At 39.7% G+C, this 24,115-nt stretch overlaps 1 protein-coding gene across 3 annotated transcripts in view; it reads left to right on the forward strand.

Annotated features, from left to right (window-relative positions):
• Positions 1-24,115, forward strand: part of LOC124116973 (phosducin-like protein) — a 127,219-nt gene that overhangs the window by 24,798 nt on the left and 78,306 nt on the right. For all 3 annotated transcript variants that reach the window (XM_046478638.2, XM_046478639.2, XM_048401485.1), the window contains exons 3-4: positions 9,335-9,460; positions 19,559-19,686. In XM_046478638.2, the coding sequence (XP_046334594.2) occupies positions 9,335-9,460; positions 19,559-19,686 (254 nt within the window). The remainder of the gene's footprint in view (positions 1-9,334; positions 9,461-19,558; positions 19,687-24,115) is intronic.

Below are 24,115 nucleotides of genomic sequence, written 5' to 3' on the forward strand. Positions count from 1 at the left end.
TTTTTTAAAAAAACTTGACCCAATACAGAGACCAACAATAATTAGTTTTATACACCGTCAGAGGAACAAAAAGACTGTGAGATAGCGTTTATAGTGTTTGGGTTATCAGTCATTGCTATTTTTAGCTACACAATAACTACGCATAAACCATGACCTAGTTAGGGTGAGTCTTATCAACCATGTCACCCTGACTGCTAATCTATAAATAGCGCTGACAGCTGTGACTCACCAGTGGAGATGTTAGGCTAGGCATGCATTTAGACAAATGATATTAGAAGTGTATATTTATCACAATGGCGAGAGGCACATCAAGATGTAAATTGATACGCTTGGGCCAGTCACAAATTTGTAGAAAGAACTGTATGTCGGATTTTTGTGGAATCCATTCCATTGCAATTAGAAAAGGGCACATTAATACAACATACAACAATACAAAAAAAACCAGACTGTTAGAGAACTCAAAGCTCAAGCGAAAAACAGTGGGCTGAGAGGTTATTCTCCAATGGGAAAAACTGAATTGATCGCTTTACTTGATTATAATCAACCCGATGATGTTGATGAGTTAAAATTTGTACCCACAGCCAGCGTTGGTAAATATCTAAGAGGTTGGAAGATGGATATTAAGAGGATACAAAAAACTTTAGAACGCTGGACTAATAGAGGTTCGGGTTGGGGTGTGGATAAAATCGATAGTTTATATTTAGATATAGCAAATTATATGCCTTTCAAAGGTGGATCTTATATAGATTTACCCCCGTATTATAAAAAGAAAAAAGCCATAATTAATGTAAAAAATAAATCCGATGACTGTTTCAGAATTATGATAAGATCTGCATTGTTCCCCGTAGACAAACATCCGGATAGACCTTCTAGCTATCCCCAAAACGATGGACTAAACCTTGATGGTATAGACGATCCTACAACAATATCACAAATTGATAAGGTGGAAAAGCAAAATAATTTAGCTATAAATGTTTTCGGACATTCTTCTAAACAAATTGTTGTACACAGGATAAGCTCCGCTCCAGAACATATTCCCAGAATCAATTCATTTCTGATCGAAAAAGATGGTAAATATCAATATACATGGATAAAGAGTTTAAGCAGACTATTATGCGATCAAACAAAACATAAGGAAAAGAAATATTTCTGCGAAAGATGCCTACATGTTTACAGCAGACAAGATCTATTAGAAGCGCATAAAGAAGACTGCAGAGGTGTTGGACAGAATGCTATCAGGATTGATATGCCTAAAGAGGGAAAAAATATAATAAAATTTGAACATTATTGTAATCAAATGCCAGTACCATACGTAATTTACACTGACTTCGAAGCGCTTATCAAACCTATAGAAAATACTGAACGCAATACTGATAGTAGTTTTACATACAAAACTCAAGAACATATTCCTTGTGGGTTTTGTATATAGTTGTAAGGTATGATGGGAAAACAAACCCGCCCGTGATTTACAGAGGTCCCGATGCAGCGGGAAAGTTCCTAGAATATCTACAAAATGAAGAGAGAATAATCAGGGAAAATATATCGCGTAAGAAACCCATGTGTATGACGAGAGATGATTGGAGGGCCTATAAGAAGTCAACAAGTTGTCATGTTTGTAATAAAAACCCCTGAATGGGGATTCCGTAAGAGATCATTGCCACGTAACGGGTAATTATCGGGGAGCCGCGCATAACGAGTGTAACTTGAAACTAAAAATGAATTCTCAAACAATACCCATCCCTGTTGTGTTTCATGACCTTAGAGGATACGATTCTCATCTCATTTTACAAGCTATCTCAAAGACCGACAGCGGCTTAACGTGCATTCCTAATAATATGGAAAAATACATATCGTTCTCGTTGACTAAAACTATACATTATACGGACAAGGATGGGAAAGCCAGAATAAAGCAAAGTAATGGGCTTAGATTCATAGACTCCGTACAGTTTCTGATATCTTCCCTGGACAATTTAGCTAATGCGAACAATCCTGATGACTTTGTGATAACAAATCAATATTCCGATAGGTGCCGTCATTTGTTGCTGAGAAAAGGTGTATATCCTTACAAATATATGGATGATTGGTCTAGATTCAACGAAACTAAATTACCACCTCTTGAATCATTCTATAGTAACAGAATCTAAAATAACACATGCCAATTATGAACATGCTCTGACGGTATAATATGGGATAAATTAGGTTGTAAGGATTTAGGTGATTATCACGATCTGTACTTAAAAACCGATGTACTGTTACTCGCCGATATATTCGAGATATTTAGAAAGACATGTTTAAAACAATACGGCTTTCAGTGGGTCAATGATATTGAAGTGAATGATATCCGTAATATCAATGCGAATAAAGGGTACATACTAGAAGTTGACTTGGAATATCCAAATTCGTTACATAAAGACCATAACAGTTATCCACTAGCTCCCGAAAGATTAATGGTTAATAAAGATTGGATGTCAGAATATCAATACTCCTTGATGGGTAATACTAGGTTAGCTAACGTAGAAAAACTCGTACGAAATTTGATGGATAAGACAAAATATATAGTCCACTACAGAAATCTCCAGTTATATCTATCGTTAGGTATGAAACTAAAGAAAATACCGTATTCGAGGTAATAAGCGCCCCGCTCTAATAAGCGCCCACGGCGATATTTGCTAATATATAGGCTAGTGAACAATCCCAAATCAGCACCCCTTCTGATTGATCAATGTACACTTATGTATTCGTGTATAATACGCACTTATGTGTTATATGCACCCTTAATTATGGGCAATTAATTTCTGGAAAAATATATCTGTCGTTTGTCAATAGGCTGTCAGCATAAACGAAATTTACGATCTTTCAGCTCTGTCTTTTCCACCAAAATAATATTCTAATTAGAGCCCCCTATTTCTAATTTTGAGAGCGCCCTGGGCGCTTTTTACGTCGAATACGGTACACAGAGTTCTAAAGTTTGATCAAAGCCCATGGATGGAGCCCTATATAAGGCTGAACACAGATTTAAGAAAGATAGCTACCAGCGATTTTGAAAAGAATCTATATAAGCTCATGAATCACTCAGTATTTGGTAAAACTATGGAGAATCTGAGGAAGCATGTTGATGTTAAATTAGTCAGATCTAATGAGGAAGAAAGACTCAGGAAACTTATAGCCAGTCCGGCTTTTAACAGAAGCAAGATATTTGATAACGACTTAGCCGCGTTGCATATGCAGAAGAGTAATATAAAATTCAACAGACCAGTGTACGTTGGTATGAGTATTTCTTGACTTGTCAAAACACTTAATGTATGACTTTTATTACAACGAACTTAAGAAGCAGTACGGCGATAGATGCGAGGTGTTATATACCGACACAGATTCTTTGTTGATGGAAATACAAACTGAGGATGTGTATAAAGGTATGACAGAAAAAATAGATATGTATGACACGAGCGATTACCCTAGAGATAATCCACTGCACAGCGTAGTAAATAAAAAGGTGTTAGATAAGATGAAGGATGAATGTGCTGGGACTCCTATAGTGGAGTATGTCGGATTAAGACCTAAGATGTATTCTATAAAGAAGTCCGATAAAGGAGAGATAAGGAAAGCTAAGGGTGTTAAGAAGTATGTGGTAAAAAAGCATATCAAACACGAACAGTATAAAGAAGCATTATTCAAGGGTAGAACATTCAAACACGAGATGAACTCTTTAAGAAGTTACAATCATAGGATATATGGATTAAGAATGAACAAGACATCATTATCCCCCTTAGATACAAAGAGATGGATTGATAAGGATGGTGTAACTACCTATGCTTATGGTTATGGTGGTTATGGTGGTAATACTGTATCGTTGGGAACTATGAGCAACTCTTCTCGTACGAATGCCCTGACTGGTCCATCTTGAAGATAATACAGAATAGGCTCTCCTTCTTTCATAACCCATCAACTAATGTTATATATCTTAAGGGACCAAATCGGATCGGTTGCGCGACATAGGCCTCCTTCGAGTTCACCGGGCTGGTATAAATATCTTACGCTTACTCTCCTCGGTGCTGAAGATTCGGAAGTCAACGACTTCATTTTAATCGCATCGGATGGTTTCTTCCCGATGAATCTTGTTACTTCATTATTCAGCGCTGATACAACAGCATTTCGATCCCATACTGATAGCCAAACAAATGTTCCGCTAATGTCCAGTTAAATCTTTCAACGATAGCTTGACTACGGTGGACCTGTTTTTCACCTTGCCTGATTTCAACATCGTGCTTTGTTAACAGTTTAGTTACCGATCCCATAAACTCGCGACCAGGATCTACTTGAAATAGCTTAGGCCATTTTAGTGGACCGCGTTTATATATGCGGCTCAGTGCATTAGCTACTTCTGTTGAATCTTTCGAGGTTAATGGCTCAGCCTCTTTGTATCAACAAGCCACATCCACTACGGTTAAAGCGTATTTATACGTTTTGCGTCTAACCTTATCATGGGGAAGAAACAAGAGGTCAGCCTGATGAACTTCATTCGTTGTAAAAATATCAAACTTCTTCCTCGGTATATAACGCGGTGCTGGTAAGTATATTTGCCACATCGCTTGTTTCTTTAACCAATCCTTGGCCACATCTTTAGATACCTTAGCCGCAGTGGTTAATTTTTGTATTGCTCATATACCTTTCCAATATCCTTGTGGGCTATAGTAAATTTTATTCATTATTAATTAATATTGATGTTTCTTTTAATACGAATCATGACGATCGTTAAATCGCATCAGCGGTTACACATAAAAAATTCCCCCTGTGGTGGTGGTATAGGTATATAAATCTGGCTCCAGTGGAAGTGGTCCACAATCCCCATTACCTATACTACTGCGTCTCCGACAGTTTCCTCGACAGCATTGTTCCTGCCTACATGAAGTTGTTTCTGCTAAACTAAGCTGTTGACTTTCACCTGCCCACCTGTTACTACGCCGATATTTGCTCATCCTACAACTACAAACAAATGTACAGTTTTGGCAAAAGACAGTGCCTCCACTGCAAGTATGACAGCTACTGCTACCAGTCCTCCCAGGAATACCCAACCTTCAGCTGAGTGTCGTTTGTCATTCCCGACTCCCCAATGGGATGATTTAGTACTCGCTGAAGAGGCCGTCCTATCACAGAACACAATCTCTTCCCAGAGGCCTCCAGTAGTATCGAACCTTGTAGACTTAGAAACCTCGTCTTCACCCTCCCCTTCACCTACAGAAGGAAGAGCCAAGATAGATCATGCCCCTCTGACCAGGATCAACACCGACATTCAAAGGTTCGATATTTGAGGGATCGATATTTGAGAGACTGACATTCTGTAGATCTACATCGCTCGACATTGTACTAATGAAGACTGTCGCGATGAATCTTCGGATCAATATCGTTCATCAGATCGATCCTACCTTTTATGGCAAGATTGATCTACCTCTACAAGCTGCTTGGATCACCATCGATGTCAGGACTGCTCTAAATCTTTTGACTAAGAATGCAATGACATGGCTTTCAACATTCATCCAGGGGTCAACATTGAAGTAACGTTTATAGGAATCGCCATCACAGCTTGGATCAATACCCCTCCCCAATGGAGCGATACTGTCACATGTGCTTCTACCCTTAAGCATCGCCTGCGTTATGCATTGATTCCCATCATATCAGGATTACAGATCTATTTCTGATTACTTTAGCTATACACCACATTGGGAGCGACATCAGTATGCAGATTGTTGTGACCTCCATCTCATCCTTGAGGTTCCTCCCCTGTCAACAACAGTTCGGATCGACTTCCTGAAGCAGATCGATATCGCTTCTACCCATATCTCTCAACAACCCTCTCCTAGGGTCAACATCAACATCGATATCGGGGGACATGTTCTATCTTTTAACGATGTCAGCAATGTCACCAACTCTCCGAAACAGATTTATAAGCCCAAATCTGCTATTGTCAAGCATTCGGTGGATTGGCTTTTCAAGGCATTGAAGAATTATGTACTATCGTCAGCCAAGAAACCTAAATGAACAGGCAAGATTGCAAATTTATTACCGAGCAAGATAGACATGATCAAGGAAATGAAGATCGACTGGATCGTGTGCCTCAATCTCGACAGAGATTTGACGATTTCATCATTTCTGACTTATTTACACGCATCAAATATCAAGGAGATCAATTTGCTAATGCAACAGTCACGTCACACATTCTACAGGGAACTGGCGGTACATATCTCTTCAGAACTCGGGAGTCCTTTTTTTGTCCATCTGCTATACAGTTCTCTCATGTGGTAGGTGTGTGTGGAGCTTATGACCAAGTGTTAGGCAAGACCATGACGTGACGTGACATTGTTCCCAACAACACATGACCTGTGCATCACCTCATAACACCGGGTATGGCAGGGTGTGGGTGTGTGACCAGATGGCCAGAATTTCCATGTCAACACCTTTTGAGTTCAAACAGTAGTGTTAGTGATGACGGACAAATTTTGAAATATGCCGTGCCTTTATGTCCTAAGCCTGGGCTGTAGGGTGGGTGATTTAACTGTACAGCCCAGACTTAGCCCCCAGTGACTATTTCCTGTTCCGGCAAATGAAATCTGCCCTACGAGGAAGCAGTGTCCAACCCAGAATTAAAAATCAACTTGTTCCCCCACTTGTAGAAAATAGGAGGGATTTTGAAAAAGTAGAGGGGATAATTGCTTTTTTCAAAAATGTCTTATTTTGTATTATGTACTGGAACATCATCATATAAAAGTGTAACAGATCAGAATAAAGAACTGAAATGAATAACAATGCTTTGTGCTTTTTTCTATTTTGATTAAAAAAGTCTGTAATTCTTTTGTTTTTGCGCGACATGGTCATTTACTATTCAATAGATGGTCTGCTATGATAGTCGGCGATTCATATTGTGTGATTTCAGAAACGAAACTAAAACGAACTAAAATGCTCAAAAGTATTTTCAGAACTATTCAAGATAGAATATTTATTGTCTTTAAACATCTTGTCAAAGGTTTTTGATTACTAAACAACAAAATACAACATAATTTTGATCAAAGTTTTGATACGTATTCAACTAAAGTAAATCAAATTTTGTTTCCTATGCCAAGCCTATCGATAATTTATTCAGCAACCCAAGGGACGTCACTCGTGTTCGAACTTCCGGTTGTTATCAATCGGTCTTTGACAGTTGTTTACAACGTTTGCTGTGAACTGTCTTTCTTCCTTAATTGATTAAAGATTTAGTGAGTACATGTATTGAATCTAAAGGTAGGGATAAACAGCTGATAAAGTAAGTGACTGTACAAGAAATTACTGTGCGCGACAGATCGCGTTTTGATTTTTTTATGAGGGGCGATTTGATTTTTTTAGGGTGAATCGCGCAATCGCGCGGCCTGGGTTGGACACTGCGTGGAAGACGCTTCCAGGATGATGAGGACATAAAGGCTGCCTCAGAGGCCTGGTCAGAGGGCCAATTTGTGGATTTCTATAAAAGTGGTATTAAAAGCTTGAAGGACAAATGGAATAAGTGTATTGAGGTGAATGGAGATTATATTGAAAAATAAAAGTGCAAAAGATATTCTATGACTTTATCTTATATTGAAGTTTTAGAACTTATTGAACGCCCCTCGTACCTTTGGTTCTTCAAAAGTTGGCGTCCACCATCCAACTTCAACTGCTTTTGGTCTCACCCTACTGGCCAGTTTGAAGTTGGTTTACAGTGCAGGTAAACATGGTGTGACATCTCCTTGCCCGGTTAGAGCTCTCCGCATCTACCTCAAGGCTGCAACGCCATGTTGGCACAACCGCAGGAAACCCGTCATCCCACTTTTCATGGCGGCCACCATGGAAGTCTGCCTTACCATTTCTCCTTTTGGCTCTGCTTGACTATCCTTCAGGCCTACGCCTTCTCTGGCTTTCCTCCTCCTGTGACATCCAATCCACATGAGACGAGAGCTGTCACCTCTACCATGGCCTTGCACAACAACTGCACACTGTCTGCCATTCTGGAGGGTTATTATGGAGGTCCAACACTATCTTTGCTTCCCACTGTCTACATGACATCTCAGTTACCAGTGTTCAGGGCTTCCAACAGTTTGGTCTCTTGGTCCTGGCACAACAATTGAGGCTGCACAGCAGCGCAGATAGACGATACTATGCACCTGCTCCTGCAGCCCAGTACTCTGTATCCTGTACATACAAAATAATCATTGGCACGTCCTTCCTTTGATTGATTGATAGCTTTGACAGAGCATTAACAGAGATACCAAGCTGGCTCACCCTGTTGTCCGTAGTGGTCTGGTGTGGTCTGTCTGAGTGATTTTAGCACTGATTTCCTGGAGACCTCTTCAGGATTGGTTATAAGTCATAAGCTGAATAGATCTCTAATCAAAGCCATGCGGTCATTCGTGTAACGATGTCGTACATGAAAACACGAAACAAGTGTAATACCTGATTTCCTGATGTTACATCTGTCTCGCTTAAAGGGCTCACATTGCCTGTTAGGTGTTTTTACCCATTCACGAGTTACTTTCTTTACAACACTAGACAGTGTTGTAGATTCTGTTATTTGTATCACTGTTTAGTATTAGCTTCACTCGTGTACGTCTCACGGTTGTAGCCTATGCAGGTTAGGGTATCTGCTCTCCACCGTCCAACGCTGGGATAAATGCAGAGTGTGAGATAGGATAAGTATGAAAATTTGTAAATTTTACATTAAATTGTATATTTATATACTTATCCTATTTAACATACTATGTGCCCACCCGAACAGCCCTAAGAAAGAGAATGATGTGACAGGGTTAGATCAAGTCGTGAAAGGTCACATGGGATTAAAGTGTGTGACCCATTTGTATGGGTGTTGGCCATGGTGATGCTGGGATGTGTTCGGCTGAAAACTTTGTTCAAACCATTTCCACATTAGGATCGAAAGAAGAAAGGAAGAAATGCGTAATGTGAGATAGGGTAAGTATATAAATATACCATTTAATGTAAAATTTACAAATTTATTGTTGTGTATGACGATACAGATCCGTATATATCATGTATCGTATCGAGGGCCTCATATCACAATACACAGGATACACCTATAGTATACACCAATTGAGGGCAGACCACTACCAACAACCATCTGAAACTTGAATGTGTTTAACCTTCACAAGCATGTTTCAGAAAAAGTTAACAGCATACAAGAATTGATTTTGATATATGGAGTGAGTGAGTAAATTAGAAGTTTACAAATCATCAGTTGAGATATGGAACTGATGAATAGTGTTATCAAACTGTCAATTGTATAGTCCAAATTTAGTTCTGTGTTGTGTTTTTTCAGACAGGACCAAAGGGTGTGATCCGTGACTGGCGTGAGTTTAAACAGCTTGAAACAGAAAAGAAAGAAGGTCAAGAGGCACAGAAACAAAAGCTTGTGACAAAATTGTCATTGACATGTCGCTCATATGTAAGTATGCTTGATTATCCATTTCTTACAGGTAGAGTTGTATGAAGATGGTATGTTGTGGGTAAGAGTACAGATATTTCTGGCACAGCTAATGTTTTGGCACATTGATATTGAGATTGAGGTTCAATAAACACAGGCAGAGCAGGGAGACTCTCAGTGCCCATGACGTAGTTCAACATGATTGTAAATACTAGTACTATTTAGTCAACAGAATAAACACCAAAATTGTGTTGTTTTTAGGAAAATGTTATGTATTGTTTTAGCGGAAGTGCTCAGTGCTAAAAAGCGGTGCTATTTCGTGTGTGATTTGATTTAGGTAAGGTTAGATTAAGGTGAGGATTCTGTAAACCTGATAGAAGCCATTTTCTTTATATGTAAATCCATTGAGGCTTTTGGGGCGGGTGGGGAGTTGCATCTCGCATTTTTGTCTAGGGGCAAACAGTCGCATTTTAGACGCATTTAGACGCATTTCAAGATTTGCAGTACCTCAATGTACCAGTCCACCCCAGTGACAGGAGATACTTTGTTCTTTCACAACATCGTCATTATCCGTGGCAGTCCCCCCATTTGTGGGGTTGTTTATCAACTTCTTCTCCACTCATTCCTTGACATTTATAGGGGGCATCTTCCAAAGGCTCAGGGGCGGTCGGGTAGCCTAGTGGTTAAAGCGTTCGCTCGTCACACCGAAGACCCGGGTTCGATTCCCGACATGGGTACAATGTGTGAAGCCCATTTCTGGTGACCCCCGCCGTGATATTGCTGGAATATTGCTAAAAGTGGCGTAAAACCATACTCACTCACTCACTCCAAAGGCTCAGCTTGCCTAATGTCGACTTGTGTGCCAAGAGCCTCAACTGTCAGTTTCCGGTTTAATACTCTCCAGCTCGAAATCCACTTGTGTAAACACACTTGCCATCTTGTGGGAAAGTCTCAACACTTCCAGAAAATCAATCCAGAAATCCAAACATCCAACCTTCGTCTGATTTTGGTCTCTCCTTACTGGCTGGCCAGAAGCTGATACCCGATCAAGTGGTGTTAGCCGAGATCCAGCCTCTACAAGTGAGAGACGAGCTGAAGTAACTGCTCCACCGGCAGTGTACGCCACACCCACAACCAGATGTGTTCTCTCCATCTACAGAAAGACTTGAAGACGATAGACTATTTCAAACGGACGGCACAAGCAGTTATTTGGGCTCATTGTCTGTCTACTACATGTCTATACAATGACAAGTAGAGTTTCTCTAGACATTTTGCTTGCAACGACAGAAGGAGCTTATGACAGCTACTCAGCAGTTTACTGCTGACTAGTTGGTCTAGTTGGGTTTTGAACATTGTGCTGCAGCACTTACGTCAACAGCTGGATGAACCTCTCATCAGGGAAGTGGTTGAAACCCTTACCAGAAATGTGGTAGTCTGTCCAAAGGTGTTTTATGGGATTTCATTGCAAAAAACAGTCACCAGGACAACCAGACCAGCACTTTACAGTGCCACCTTTGGTTTCACATGTAGGAGCGTGAGGCAGGCAACCATCACAAAATCCTGGCGATTGCCTCAACAAGGGATCTCCACGGCAACATACCTGGATAGATGGATGGATGATTTGGGAGACTGGCCACTTCTTGGCAGTTGACAATGTGGAGAGCATCCATAGTTTTGATGTGTTGGTTTTTTACAGCAGATCACCAACCCCCAAACATCTCTGGTTGTTCAACCCCGGACACTGCCACCTGACCATGCACCTCTTGCAGGAGTATGGCGGGGACCATTGGTTATGACATTCATGGTGCATCTAAACAATATATTCATTTTGTCTGTCAAATTCTGGATGATATTTGTCCATAATACCAGAACTTCCCTCTCTTGGAAGAGTTTCGACGGGACACAAGGGTTGTGACATTTGTGGTATGTCTAAAAAATGTATCCATTTTTGTCCATCAAGTTCGAAAGTGTGATTATTCTATCCCTGCATTACCACAGTGGCATTGATTCTATTTGATCATAATATGACTTGTGACTTACAAGAGGGATACCAAACAATCGGGGTCCTGCTCCAGTCTCCACCTGCATACAGTTTGCAGTAGCTGTTGGTGTGCAAGGATTCTCGTCTGATGTTACTACACCCACCCACATGATCTGTCAGGTAAAATGCAATTGTAATGCAGGATAAGTTAAGATTTATTAATATCTAATATATTATATATTTAATACTTATCCTGCATTACATGTCGAACGGGCCCACCTGGGCTGGTTCTGCCAGTATGGAAGTATGAACTGGCTAGTCAGGCACTTGGGCAAGCAGTTTAAACCTTCTTTGGGAATAGTTTTTCTCAAAGGATGACATTTCAAGTCATGTTTTCACATGAAACAGAAGGTAATGCAATATGTAATGCAAGTATTAAATATAAAGTGTGTTAGACAAGTGTGAACTTTCTCCTCTAACTCATGGTCAAGGTATGGCCACCATACCAAACTACGAGCTACTGACTTCATAAGTGATATCCCTGGGTGAGCTTCATGCAACATATCAATCACTCGTTTGCGTCCTTGTGGTGGAATGATGATGCGATTTTGCCACAGAACACATCCATGCTGAACACTGAGTTCAAGTTTACGCTTCATATATGGACTGAGCTCATCTGACTTGTCCAAACTATCTGGCCATCCACTGTGTACAAATGTTCGTACCCGTGACAATGATTGATCTCTGTCTGTCCACGTCTTTACCTGTTGCACTTTTACAGGAGTTGATTCCATACTTTCAATCAGATGTATGGTGTCTCCAGGTAATGGAGGGTCTGGTCCTACTTGAGGCAATGGAAGTCGACTCATACAATCTGCATTTGCTATCACTGTGCCTTTTCTGTACTCTATAGTATAGTTGTAGGCTGAAAGCGCCAAGGCCCATCTCTGTATTCTACTGGATGACTTTGGTGATATTCCTTTGTCTGGATTGAAGATACTTTCCAGAGGTTTGTGATCTGATATGAGCTTGAATGAACGTCCATATAGATATTGATGAAAATTCTTAGTTCCGAAGATTATAGCTAACGGTTCTCGATCCAGCTGTGAGTAATTCTTCTCGGCTTGAGTAAGTGAGCATGAAGCAATCACTTTTGGTTTCTCAGAGCCATCATCAAAGATGTGAGATAGCACTGCTCCTACCACATAAGGTGAAGCATCGCAGGCAAGTGTGATCTGCTGTTTTGGGTAAGCTGCTCAATGACAAGTGACGTTTCACAGCTTTAAAAGACTTCTCTTCATTTGGTCCCCATTTCCACGATAAATCTTTCCTGAGCAATTGATTTAGCGGAGCAACTATAGTGGAGAGGTTAAGCAAGAACTTCTGGTAATATTGTACCAGCAGTGTCCAACCCAGAATTAAAAATCAAGGGGGGACTTGTTCCCCCATCATGTAGAAAATAGGAGGGATTTTGAAAAAGTAGGGGGGATAATTGCTTTCTTCAAAAATGTCTTATTTTGTATTATGTACTGGAACATCATCATATAAAAGTGTAACAGATCAGAATAAAGAACTGAAATGAATAACAATGCTTTGTGCTTTTTTCTATTTTGATTAAAAAAGTCTGTAATTCTTTTGTTTTTGCGCGACATGGTCATTCACTATTTTTCATAATTTTGATCAAAGTTTTGATAAGTTTTTACTAAAGTAAATCAAATTTCATTTCCTATGCCAATCCTATCGATAATTTATTCAGCAACCCAAGGGACGTCACTCGTGTTCGAACTTCCGGTTGTTATCGATCGGTCTTCGACAGTTGTTTACAATGTTTGCTGTAAACTGTCTTTCTTCGTTAATTGATTAAAGATTTAGTGAGTATTGAATCTAAAGGTAGGGATAAACAGCTGATAAAGTAAGTGACTGTACAAGAAATTACTGTGCCTGACAGATCGCGCTTTGATTTTTTTATGAGGGGCGATTTGATTTTTTTTAGGGTGAATCGCGCAAACGCGCAGCCTGGGTTCGACACTGTACCAGTCCCAGGGCAATAATGCAGTTTACCGGGCGCAGCCCGAGCTCTACCATCCGCTCAATTACCGCGCTATAGTGCCACCGCTGTCTCCTTATACCGCTATCGTGCCTCACGCTCTTGTGACTCTCACTTCACGACCCAACACCCGTTTTCGGTCTTAGGGAAACTTACACATCTTTACAATCATACACCCCCTTGGTCTTAGGGAAACTTACACATCTTTACGATCAAACACCCGTTCTCGGTCTTAGGGAAACTTACACGTCTTTACGATCCAACACCCGTTTTTCGGTCTTTGGGAAACTTACAACGTCTTTACGATCCAACACCCGTTTTCGGTCTTAGGGAAACTTACACGTCTTTACGATCCAAAACCCCTTTCGGTCATTAGGGTTAGCTTGCTTTGGGCAAGGATTAGCCATAAATTCTTACCTTTTCAAGCGTTAATCCGGTTAATCCCATTGGTCGGTCATGTTGACATAAACAATTGCGGGTGTGGTTTCAAGAAAAGATGAATGGGAGAGCGGACCGTGACGTCACACACATGCGCAATTCATTGTTTACTGAATTACGCATGCAAGTCAATAGTGATTCTAATGACCCGTTAAACGAGCACTGATTACATGTGATAGCACATGTGGTCCTGTGGTAGAGCGTCGGCTAATTAACGCATCAATTAGCAGAGCCGGTGAGCCGGCGAAGCGCGTTTGAGTCCCCACAGTGCTAATTGGATCTGAAAAAGTGCGCCCGGTAAAGTGCACTACTCCCAGTCCCAGAAATGATTTCAGTTCCTTGGTATCTCTAGGTGCTGGAGCCGCTACCATGGCTTGCACTTTTACATCCAAAGGATGTAGTCCTTTCTGCATCTATTCTGTGTCCCAAATACTCTACAGATTTGGCCATAAACTTACATTTCTGCCCATTGAGTCGTAACCCTGCTTTACTGTCTGGATAAAACAGTCTAAATGTTCCCCAGATGTTGACGTTCAGTCTCTCCACTGATCAGTATGTCATCAAGGAAAACACATACGAACGGAATGTCTCCCAGCAAACACATAGCTGAAATCCCAAACGGAAGTCGAAGATACTTGTAGAGTCCCTTGTGGGTGTTTATGGTTGTTAACTTTTGTGATTCTTCATCCAGAGTTGTAGGCTTGACTGAGATCAAGTTTTGTGAAAGTCTTTCCACCAGATAATGATGCGAACAAATCCTCAATACGAGGGAGAATACATCAGGCTGAGCTACCTTGTTGACTGCTAGTTTATAATCACCACAGTATCTCACGGAGCTATTTGATTTGATTATTGGAAAGATAGGTGCCGCCCACTCGGAATGCTGTACGTGCTTGATGATACCTTGTTTCTCTAGCCAATTCAACTCTGTCTCCACTTCCTCTTGGGGCAAACGTTACAATTTTGTGTTTATAGAATCTAGGTATTTGTCGATGTCTGGATTTTCACTGTGTGACCTTTAAACTCACCAATGTCTTCTTGAAAAACATCTGCATGTGACCGTAAAATGTCCTGTAATCCTTCATTTTTCACTTTCAGGATTCTTCCCCAATCTAACTTGATACATTGTAGCCAGTCTCTACCTGGAAGGTCCTCACTATCTCCTTTCACTACCACAAGAGATAATGTTGCTTCTTGATTACCATAACATACATGAATATCACTCCTACCCATGACTTCAATCTGGTCTTTATCAATCAATCTTTATTCATGGTACTTATTGTACGATCGAAGAATTTCATTCATTTCAAACAGTTGTGGTCTCTCATGAGGTCTCCATAATGAGTTGAATGTTCGTTCACTGATCACTGAGGTTGCCGTACCCGTGTCAATCTCCATAGATAACTGTTTCCCATTTACAGTCATATCAATCATGTAAGGTTCAACTCTTCGTCTCACAGGTTGTGACATACGTATGAGTGTCCATCGTGAATAGTTCATATTCTACATCTTCCTGGGCAGTAGAACTCAATTGATGTGTCTCACCTCCACCTCTATGGCCTCGGCCTCTACCACGATGTGGTTGACCATGTCTACCTCTATGTCTGAAACAGCAACCATGTGACTGTGAAGAATGTCGATTCTGAGATGATGAGCTATGACACACATGCACAATATGTCCCAGTCTCCCAGCCGTTGCAAACAGTATTTCTATTAAAACAATTTCTGCCATTGTCATTTGTGCCTCCACATCGGTCACATGTCATAGATTTCACTTTGTGTACAGCAGTCTTGTTTGCTTGGGGGTTTGTTTCATCTTTTATGTCTTTAACTTCCTTTGATGCCATCTCCATGCCAAGACACAATGAATATGCTTTACTATAATCCAAAGTTTTCTCCGTTAAGAGGCATTTCTTCATCATTTATTCCACAAACTAAATGATCCCTCAATTTCACCTCCCAATCAGTATACTCACAAGTTGATGCAAGTCTCTTTAATTCAGAAACATAATCTGAAACACTTTCATTAGGCTGTCTATTTGAATCATCGCCTTTCCACCATGACATTCGGTTTCGGGTGTTTGTGTAATTGCATCAATTTGACCAAAGCAGAAAATGAATGGTCCCCTGGCTTCCCGGGAGACGCCAGATTTTTCAAAAGTTTGTAAGCTTTAGCACCTACATTGCTAATTAGGATTGCACACTTCCTACTTCCATCAGTTATTTCGTTAGCTTCAAAATAAAACTCAAGTCTCTCGATATATTCACCCCAGTTATCTTTATCTAAGTCATATTCATCTACCTTCCCGAACGTCGCCATGTTGATTCACTGATGAAAACACTCACGATGCCAATGATCCCTGAAGAGCCGATACGTCCATAAAAGTTTTCCTTGTCGCCAATTTATGTGGTACTCCACATAACAAACACTGTCAGTCTGTAGAACAGTTTATATGGTTCCTAATGTTGGCGTGTACATTTGCTGATCACCGGAATGATCGCCATGCTATTACAAGAGGGAGCATACATTGTATAAGAATGTTCGATGTACATAAGGGAGCGAGATCTATTACAGTTCCTCATGTGAAGTTATGGGCACAGCATTTGCTGCTGACATTCAGAAATGTGAGAGACAACTAATTACTAGTTACTTTTCTAGTCAAAGGCTTTGTATTGAAATTGGTTAAACAAAGAATCTTAACAAGACCCATGTTGCTGAATGATGCATCCAAGAGGAACGGAAGAGGAGCTCCTCAAACTTGACCCCCAAGGAGTCTCTGTGTCTCCCTTGCCATTATCAATTGCTTAATGCTTAACATTGAACAAAACCAAAGAATGATCGAAAACTTATTCATGGCCAACACAGCCAAAATCATATGCCTAACCTTAGTTGTTGATATTGGTGAGCTTGTGTATTTGTATAGTGCCTCAAACAAGTCTAATGCCTGTAATCGTTATCTGGTTGTTACGACTTATGGTCAGTGGTTTATCATCCAAAAGTTTGCAAGTACCCAACACCACCACTACTCCTATCACTATTTGCTGACCTGGAACATGGTGCTTCTTGTATACCTCTACCTGTATATTAAGCAAACTTGTATTAACCCAAGCCATTGACTCTACTGCACTTCTTACCAAGGACAGTGCACCAACCTTTGCATAAAGAAATATGCAAGTAATCATATTCGCCATCATATGTGTCTGTTACCAGTGCAGCAAACACGTTGTTAATTTGGTGGAGCTATCAGGTACACCGACCTCTTGGTTATAGGAAACAATGCATTGTTAATTACTTCAAATTATTGAAGTCTCCCATCACAAGGATGTCCTTGCGAATAGCCAGCATCAAGGAGAACTAGAGAATCTGACAGAGATCATGCCTTTTAGGAATCTTCCAAGAGAAAGTTTATCCCATCAGGGAAGGAACCATCCAAGCAAACAGGTGGAAGGACAGATATACACTGAAGCAAGGGACAGCTCTATGGAATTTGATCAGATGGAGTGAGTGAGTTAGAATTTAACATCGCATACTTGGTTACTTGGTGTGTGTATGGGTGGGTGTTGGTGTGGGTGTGTGGGTGGTCGGCCAACAGCAGCCTTTCAAGGTTAACCTTTTGTTTCTTATTATCTGCTGGGTTTAAGACAGATCATATAGGTTAATGGCAGGAATCACTCATCAGAACCGAAAATGACATCATCAGAACCAAAAGTGACATCATCAGAACCGGACGTGGCATCATCAGATCCGGAAGTGACATCATCAGAACTGAAAGTGACATCATCTGATCTGGAAGTGACATCATCAGAACCAGAAGTGGTATCATCAGATCCAGAAGTGGCATCATCAGAACCGGAAGTGCCATCATCAGAACCGGAAGTGCCATCATCAGAACCGGAAGTGGCATCATCAGAACTGGAAGTGGCATCATCAGAACCGGAAGTGCCATCATCAGATCCAGAAGTGACATCTCAGAACTGAAAGTGACATCATCAGAACCGGAAGTGGCATCATCAGATCCAGAAGTGACATCTCAGAACCGGAAGTGACATCATCAGAACCGGAAGTGGCATCATCAGAACCGAAAGTGGCATCATTAGAACTGGAAGTGGCATCATCAGAATAAATAAATATGAAAGTTATGTGTATTATATTTTTTAAATAATTCATTAACAACTTAATAAAGTTCATTTTAAATAAAATAATGTAAGCTGAAATATTTATAACGTCCAGATTAAGGACCAATGAAGCGAACATTTAACGATTTTCGACAAATATATGATTTCATAAAATCCACTTATCTATTTCTCTTTTATTTTCATTTGTTTATGTTGTCGGAACATTATTTTAAAAAGAATTACAAATAATATCTGTCATCACCCATTCCCCGATGATAGTGGCTGTCCGCTCACTAACATGAGGAAATACCTCCGTTTTCAAAGCTTCGTATGAATAACACATACGTCGAAGGCTGCCATGTCAGTATACATTAAAAAAACTTATATTGTTTCACCGACATAATCTGCTACAAGGTTCGTGATTAGTCAAATTTAAGCATGTGACCTATGGCAGCCAAACAATTTACAGCAACGGTAATTTTCAGACTTTGGCGAAAGGTTTGGGTTAAATCATGTTATTCTGAACGTTTTAAGCATGAAATCGCGATCTATATTAAAAACATGGAACTTTATGGATGCATAGTGCTAGGTTACGAGCTGTGACAAAGATTTCTTATGCATACATTTTGGCATTAAATACATCGTGTCCGAACCGAGAAATCGAGGCGACGCAAGCCGAGATGTCATTTGATGTACGATTACACACGATCGCACAGAAAGATGGAAATAATAACTTAGATGTCAGTTTGGCAACTTTTAGATATATTTTTGTTGATTTTATTACTTTGTATAATATATTCAAAGATTTGCTTGAAATGTCTTTATTTTGCTGTTTGACATGTTCGATGAGGACCGTTGTCGAAGTGTGACCGAGAATTATATTTTCAATAACATCGCGGGAAATAGTGTCCAATGAATATTATAAAGTTAAAATCTATAGATAAAAAATGATAAAATCAAATGGAAAATGTATTTCAGACATTGTGAAATGTGATAGATTTAATAAATGAATGATATTACAAGTAGGTTAATAAAATTATAAACTATTTTGATGTGACTTGGTTCGTCTACCCTGCGGTGTGGCTCGTGGCTTCTTGACCGGCCAACAGTGTTGAAAGAGTTAAACTGGTCACCACTGCGCTTTGAGTTGCCAAACTTTGATGGTATTAGAGGAGGATCCCAGCAAGAAATATCAGAGTGACTTCCCTTTGCTTTGCGCTTGACCAGGAAATGAAATCTTTTTTTCGTTTGAACTTTTTGACGAAAAGACCGGCGGTAATAAAAAAAAAGGGTAATTTTCATTTATTTATTTTTTTAACATTTGGACTTTGAAAGAGCGACGCATCCGTAAACCAAGAAATAAAAAAAGTGTCGATTAACTTTTCAGGACAAAATTCAAGTAAAAAAAATGTGAGAGGCTTATTTATTTATTTTTTTAAATTGGCCTGCCTCACTTTTGAAATGAGTTTGAATCCATAAACCAAAAATAGAAAAAGTGTCGCCTGAGGTGTTTTGAAAGTTTCTTTGCTTGTTACAGCTGAATGATCAGTCTGAAAAGACAAAGGATGAAACCTTTTTGGAAGAATTAACAGAAATTGAGGATGAATTTCTCCAGCAATATCGGGAACGCAGAATGGAAGAGATGAGGAAAATATTTGAGAACAGGTAAGATCCAAGATACTGGCCCATCTCCTGTAATAGATCACTTGTGGGTCGTCCATATGAATTATAGCTGGTCCAGCCAATGAGATTGTATTCCATGGGAAAAATTGTCAGTTTAGAAGCTAGATTCTAAGAATTTATTTTATTCTAAGCAGTAAGATGCAAAAAATGTGACAAGACTCTGTGACAAATCAGAAGCTCACTGTGGTTTCCCAACTTCAAGATCAAGAAGTTCCATTGAAGTTACAAGAGTGAGTTTTGAATGTATTGTGAACTACTTTTCCTTCATTTCTTAGCTCCCCTAACACAAAGCCAAGTGAGCTTATGTTGTGGCCTGTTTGTCGTATACTTCACCTTCTTGGAAACAACTGGACCATTGAGCTGAAATTTCACATACATGTACTTTTTCAAGGATTATCCTTGAATTTTTTACTAATGAAAGAAAATCCCCCCATGGTTCAAAAGCAGTGAAAATATTTTGGCGTGTGTTGAGATTTTGCATATTTTTATAGACATTTGGTCATGTTCACACAGTGGAAACTGTATTTGATATTCGGTATTTGTGTCTCGAATTATGTTGCAATTAATGTTACTGGATTATATGGATGTATCCTCCAATAGTTTCGAACATTAATTATTCCACTGTGAATATTTAAAAATATTAGTATCAACAAAAAAGTGCATTAGTATTTAGATTTCTGTTCATTGTCAACTTTAGGAGATATTATATTCATATTTATGTATTTCTGTTCATTGTCGACTTTAGGAGATATTACATTAATATTTATGTATTTCTGTTCATTGTCGACTTTTGGAGATATGACATTAATATTTATGTATTTCTGTTCATTGTCGACTTTAGGAGATATTACATTAATATCTATGTATTTCTGTTCATTGTCGACTTTAGGAGATATAACATTAATATTTATGTATTTCTGTTCATTGTCGACTTTTGGAGATATGACATTAATATTTATGTATTTCTGTTCATTGTCGACTTTTGGAGATATTACATTAATATTTATGTATTTCTGTTCATTGTCGACTTTTGGAGATATGATATTAATATTTATGTATTTCTGTTCATTGTCGACTTTAGGAGTTATTACATTAATATTTATGTATTTCTGTTCATTGTCGACTTTTGGAGATATAACATTAATATTTATGTATTTCTGTTCATTGTCAATTTAAGAAGGAAATAATTGCAAGAACAAATATAGATCATGTAGAAGGCATGTTTACCACCATCAGCTGTTCATTTCATTGGCATGCACTGGCATGGGACAAACAATTTGTAGGTCTTAAATAATGTCTGTTAAAATCATAATTTCATATATTAGAAGTGATGACCTGAAATAGCATCTGATGTAAATGGTGTCGATAGTCACCTTGGAATCGACCCTTGCCTGCTCATCGAGACTCATCTCCAGCAGACACTCGGATCATCATTCGCCCATCATTCGCCCAGTTGTTGTGGTCCATGGTCTAGTGGTAGAGCATTTGGCCGGAGAGCAAAATGTCCGGGGTTTTATCAACGTTTGCGACATACTAAAAGACATTAAAATATGGTTCTTGTTGTTACCCTGTCTGGCGCTCAGCATTATAGGGCTAAAACAAGGACTGTTCAGCTAGGAGTCTGTATACTGTGTGGGGTATTCATGTTAAACTGCAGTATTGTACAGTGATTCCTCGATATACCGCTGCTATCAGGGTCCAAGATTGCAATCCCTTGTTCTAGGACAGAGTTTCATACAGATATTCAGTGCTGATGATCAATGCATTACATAATGACAGTGGCATGTGACATGAATATAGATCTATGTAACCTTGATCGTAGATAATGATTCAAAATGCATGCATTAAAAAAAGTAATTATTAGTGTAAATGAATGAAAGTATTATTTTACAACAGGATGTTATATATACTGAACCAAATTAAAAACTTCACAATCCTCAAATTTTAACATTTTGACCTGTTATCATTGTGAGCCCTTATTGTGTATTTAAACAGTAATGGCCACGTATTGTCTTCAGATAACACCCTTTTTGTGCAGGTGAATCGATCAAAATCATGTGCACAGCACTATAGTGGCAAAAGTGGTTCTTCACGTGCAACTGGTCACGTGGCCATAATACTGCACGTGTTTTCAGCCATACTTGTTAGCAGTCATTAACAAAAAAAGAAAAACACAAGAAAACAAAAGTCTTTACGGCCATTTGTCATGCCACGCCTTTCAAATGTGCAACATGAACGTGCCATCGGCATGTTGCAGACGGGAACGTCCGTAGCTGAAGTCGCAAGGACGATGGGTTGTAGTTGACAGACTGTTTATGATTTACAGACGTGCAGAGGATCGTCAGATTGTCTTACGTCACCTTCGTAACCGATTTTTGATGGCTACATCAACCAGAAATGAACTGTTTAGGGGTAGACTGAGTGCGCAAACTGTTCGAAACCGTCAGAGAACTGCTCACCTTCAAGCACGACAGCCATACTGCGGGCCAATTCTGACTCAATTACACAGACGTCAGCGTCAATTGTGGGCACAACGACACTTACGATGGACTCAGAGGAATTGGAATCAAGTCGTCTTCAGTGATGAATCCTGAATTAATCTTCAATTTGCTGATGGTAGGGTGAGGGTGTGGAGGCGCCGTCATGAACGTTACGCCCAGTGTTGTGTACAGGAAGTTGACAGATTTGGAGGCGGAAGTGTCATGGTGTGGGGTGCTCTCTGTGGCAATGCACGTTCCAGGCTTCTTGTCATCCGTGGCAAACTCAACGCTGCTGCTTACTGTGACCAGGTACTGGCACCAGAACTTCTGCCTTTTATGGCAGTACATGGACCCGGTTTGATCTTCCAACACACGACAATGCCAGACCCCACACAGCAATTTTGACAAGGAATTCCCTTCAGAATGCGGGAGTCAACATCATGGACTGGCCATCAAGGTCTCCCGACCTCAATCCCATCGAACATGTCTGGGATGCTCTTGGCAGAAGTCTGCGCACTCTCCAGAACCAACCACAGAATTTGCAAGATCTTGGCGCCATTTTGCAGCAACACTGGCGTCGTCTTCCAAATCATGTGTTCACAAGCATCACAAGGTCCTTGCGGAGGCGTTGTGTGGCAGTTGTCAACTCACATGGTGGCCATACACGCTACTGAACTTGTGTGCCATCAGATTCTTGTGCTTGGGACTTATGATTTAAACTGTTGATGTTATTACCGAATACCGTAGGTGCTTGGAACAAATTATGGTTACCACCGTTAATTAAAATCCTACTTTGGACATTAATGATTAAAAATTACCTTCTCTGATACATTTGTCCGTTGTATATCATATATGGGATTACTTTTAAAAAATGTGAAGTTTTTAATTTGACTCAGTATATATGGAAACAAACTGTAGTTTTCTGAGTGTTTTTCTGTCAAAAGAAACATGGTCAGTTTGCTGACTTACCGTATTTGACGTAATAATCGCCCAGGGTGCTACCAAAATTAGAAATAGGGGGCTCTCATTAGAATATTATTGTGGTGAAAAAAACAGTTGAAAGATAAATTTCGTAGTTTATGCTGACAGCCTGAAATGTTTATGTACGACAGATATATTTTTCCAGAATTTAATTGCCCATAATTAAGGGTGCATATAACACATGAGTGTGTATTATACGCGAATAAGTTAGTGTTGTGTACATTGATCAATTGGATGGGTTGCTAATTGGGATTGTTCACTAGCCAATATATTAACAAATATTGCCGTGGGCGCTTATTATTTATTACATCGAATACGGTACTCACACTTTCGATCAATGAGAGTGCATTATAAAGCTGTGAACAAGCCTTGTAGCCAAACTAATGTGAGACCAAGGCTGTGATTGGTTAATATGTGATGATGTTTCAAAGTACATTACTTGTATAACTACATGATTATTCGACGATTAATAAAGATGAATCAAACACAAACTCAGATTTGAGTGGATGAGAGATATATTTTGTTATTTTACCCGAAATAATTATGTATGGGAAAACCGTGATGAAAAACTGTTCAAAACGGTGTATTAACAAACACATTTATTCCTGAAAGAGTTACTGGTTCCTCGTATTGCACACTCTGTTCTATGTGCGCAATAAACACTCAGCCCCATTAACGAACAGATGGTGCCATCATCACCGTTGTCGTCTACATCGTCGATGGGTTCTTCATCGGGCAGAGATGCAGTAGCAACCCATTACTCACCGGTGAGAAGCTCGGCAACTGGCTGCTGAGTTCCAAACGATGGCAGTCTCTGGGGATACATCGATGCTGTTTTTCTTGGCGTACTCATGAAATTTTCGGATAGCATCAGTGACATCTTGTTGAAATCCCATGTGTTGGCCTTGAAAGTGTCGTCGGGTCCATGGATATTTCGGTACAGTTTCTGT

The sequence above is a fragment of the Haliotis rufescens genome, unplaced genomic scaffold (assembly GCF_023055435.1).
Source record: "Haliotis rufescens isolate VD_foot unplaced genomic scaffold, xgHalRufe1.0.p SCAF_22, whole genome shotgun sequence".
In the NCBI taxonomy this organism is placed as follows: Eukaryota; Metazoa; Mollusca; class Gastropoda; order Lepetellida; family Haliotidae; genus Haliotis; species Haliotis rufescens.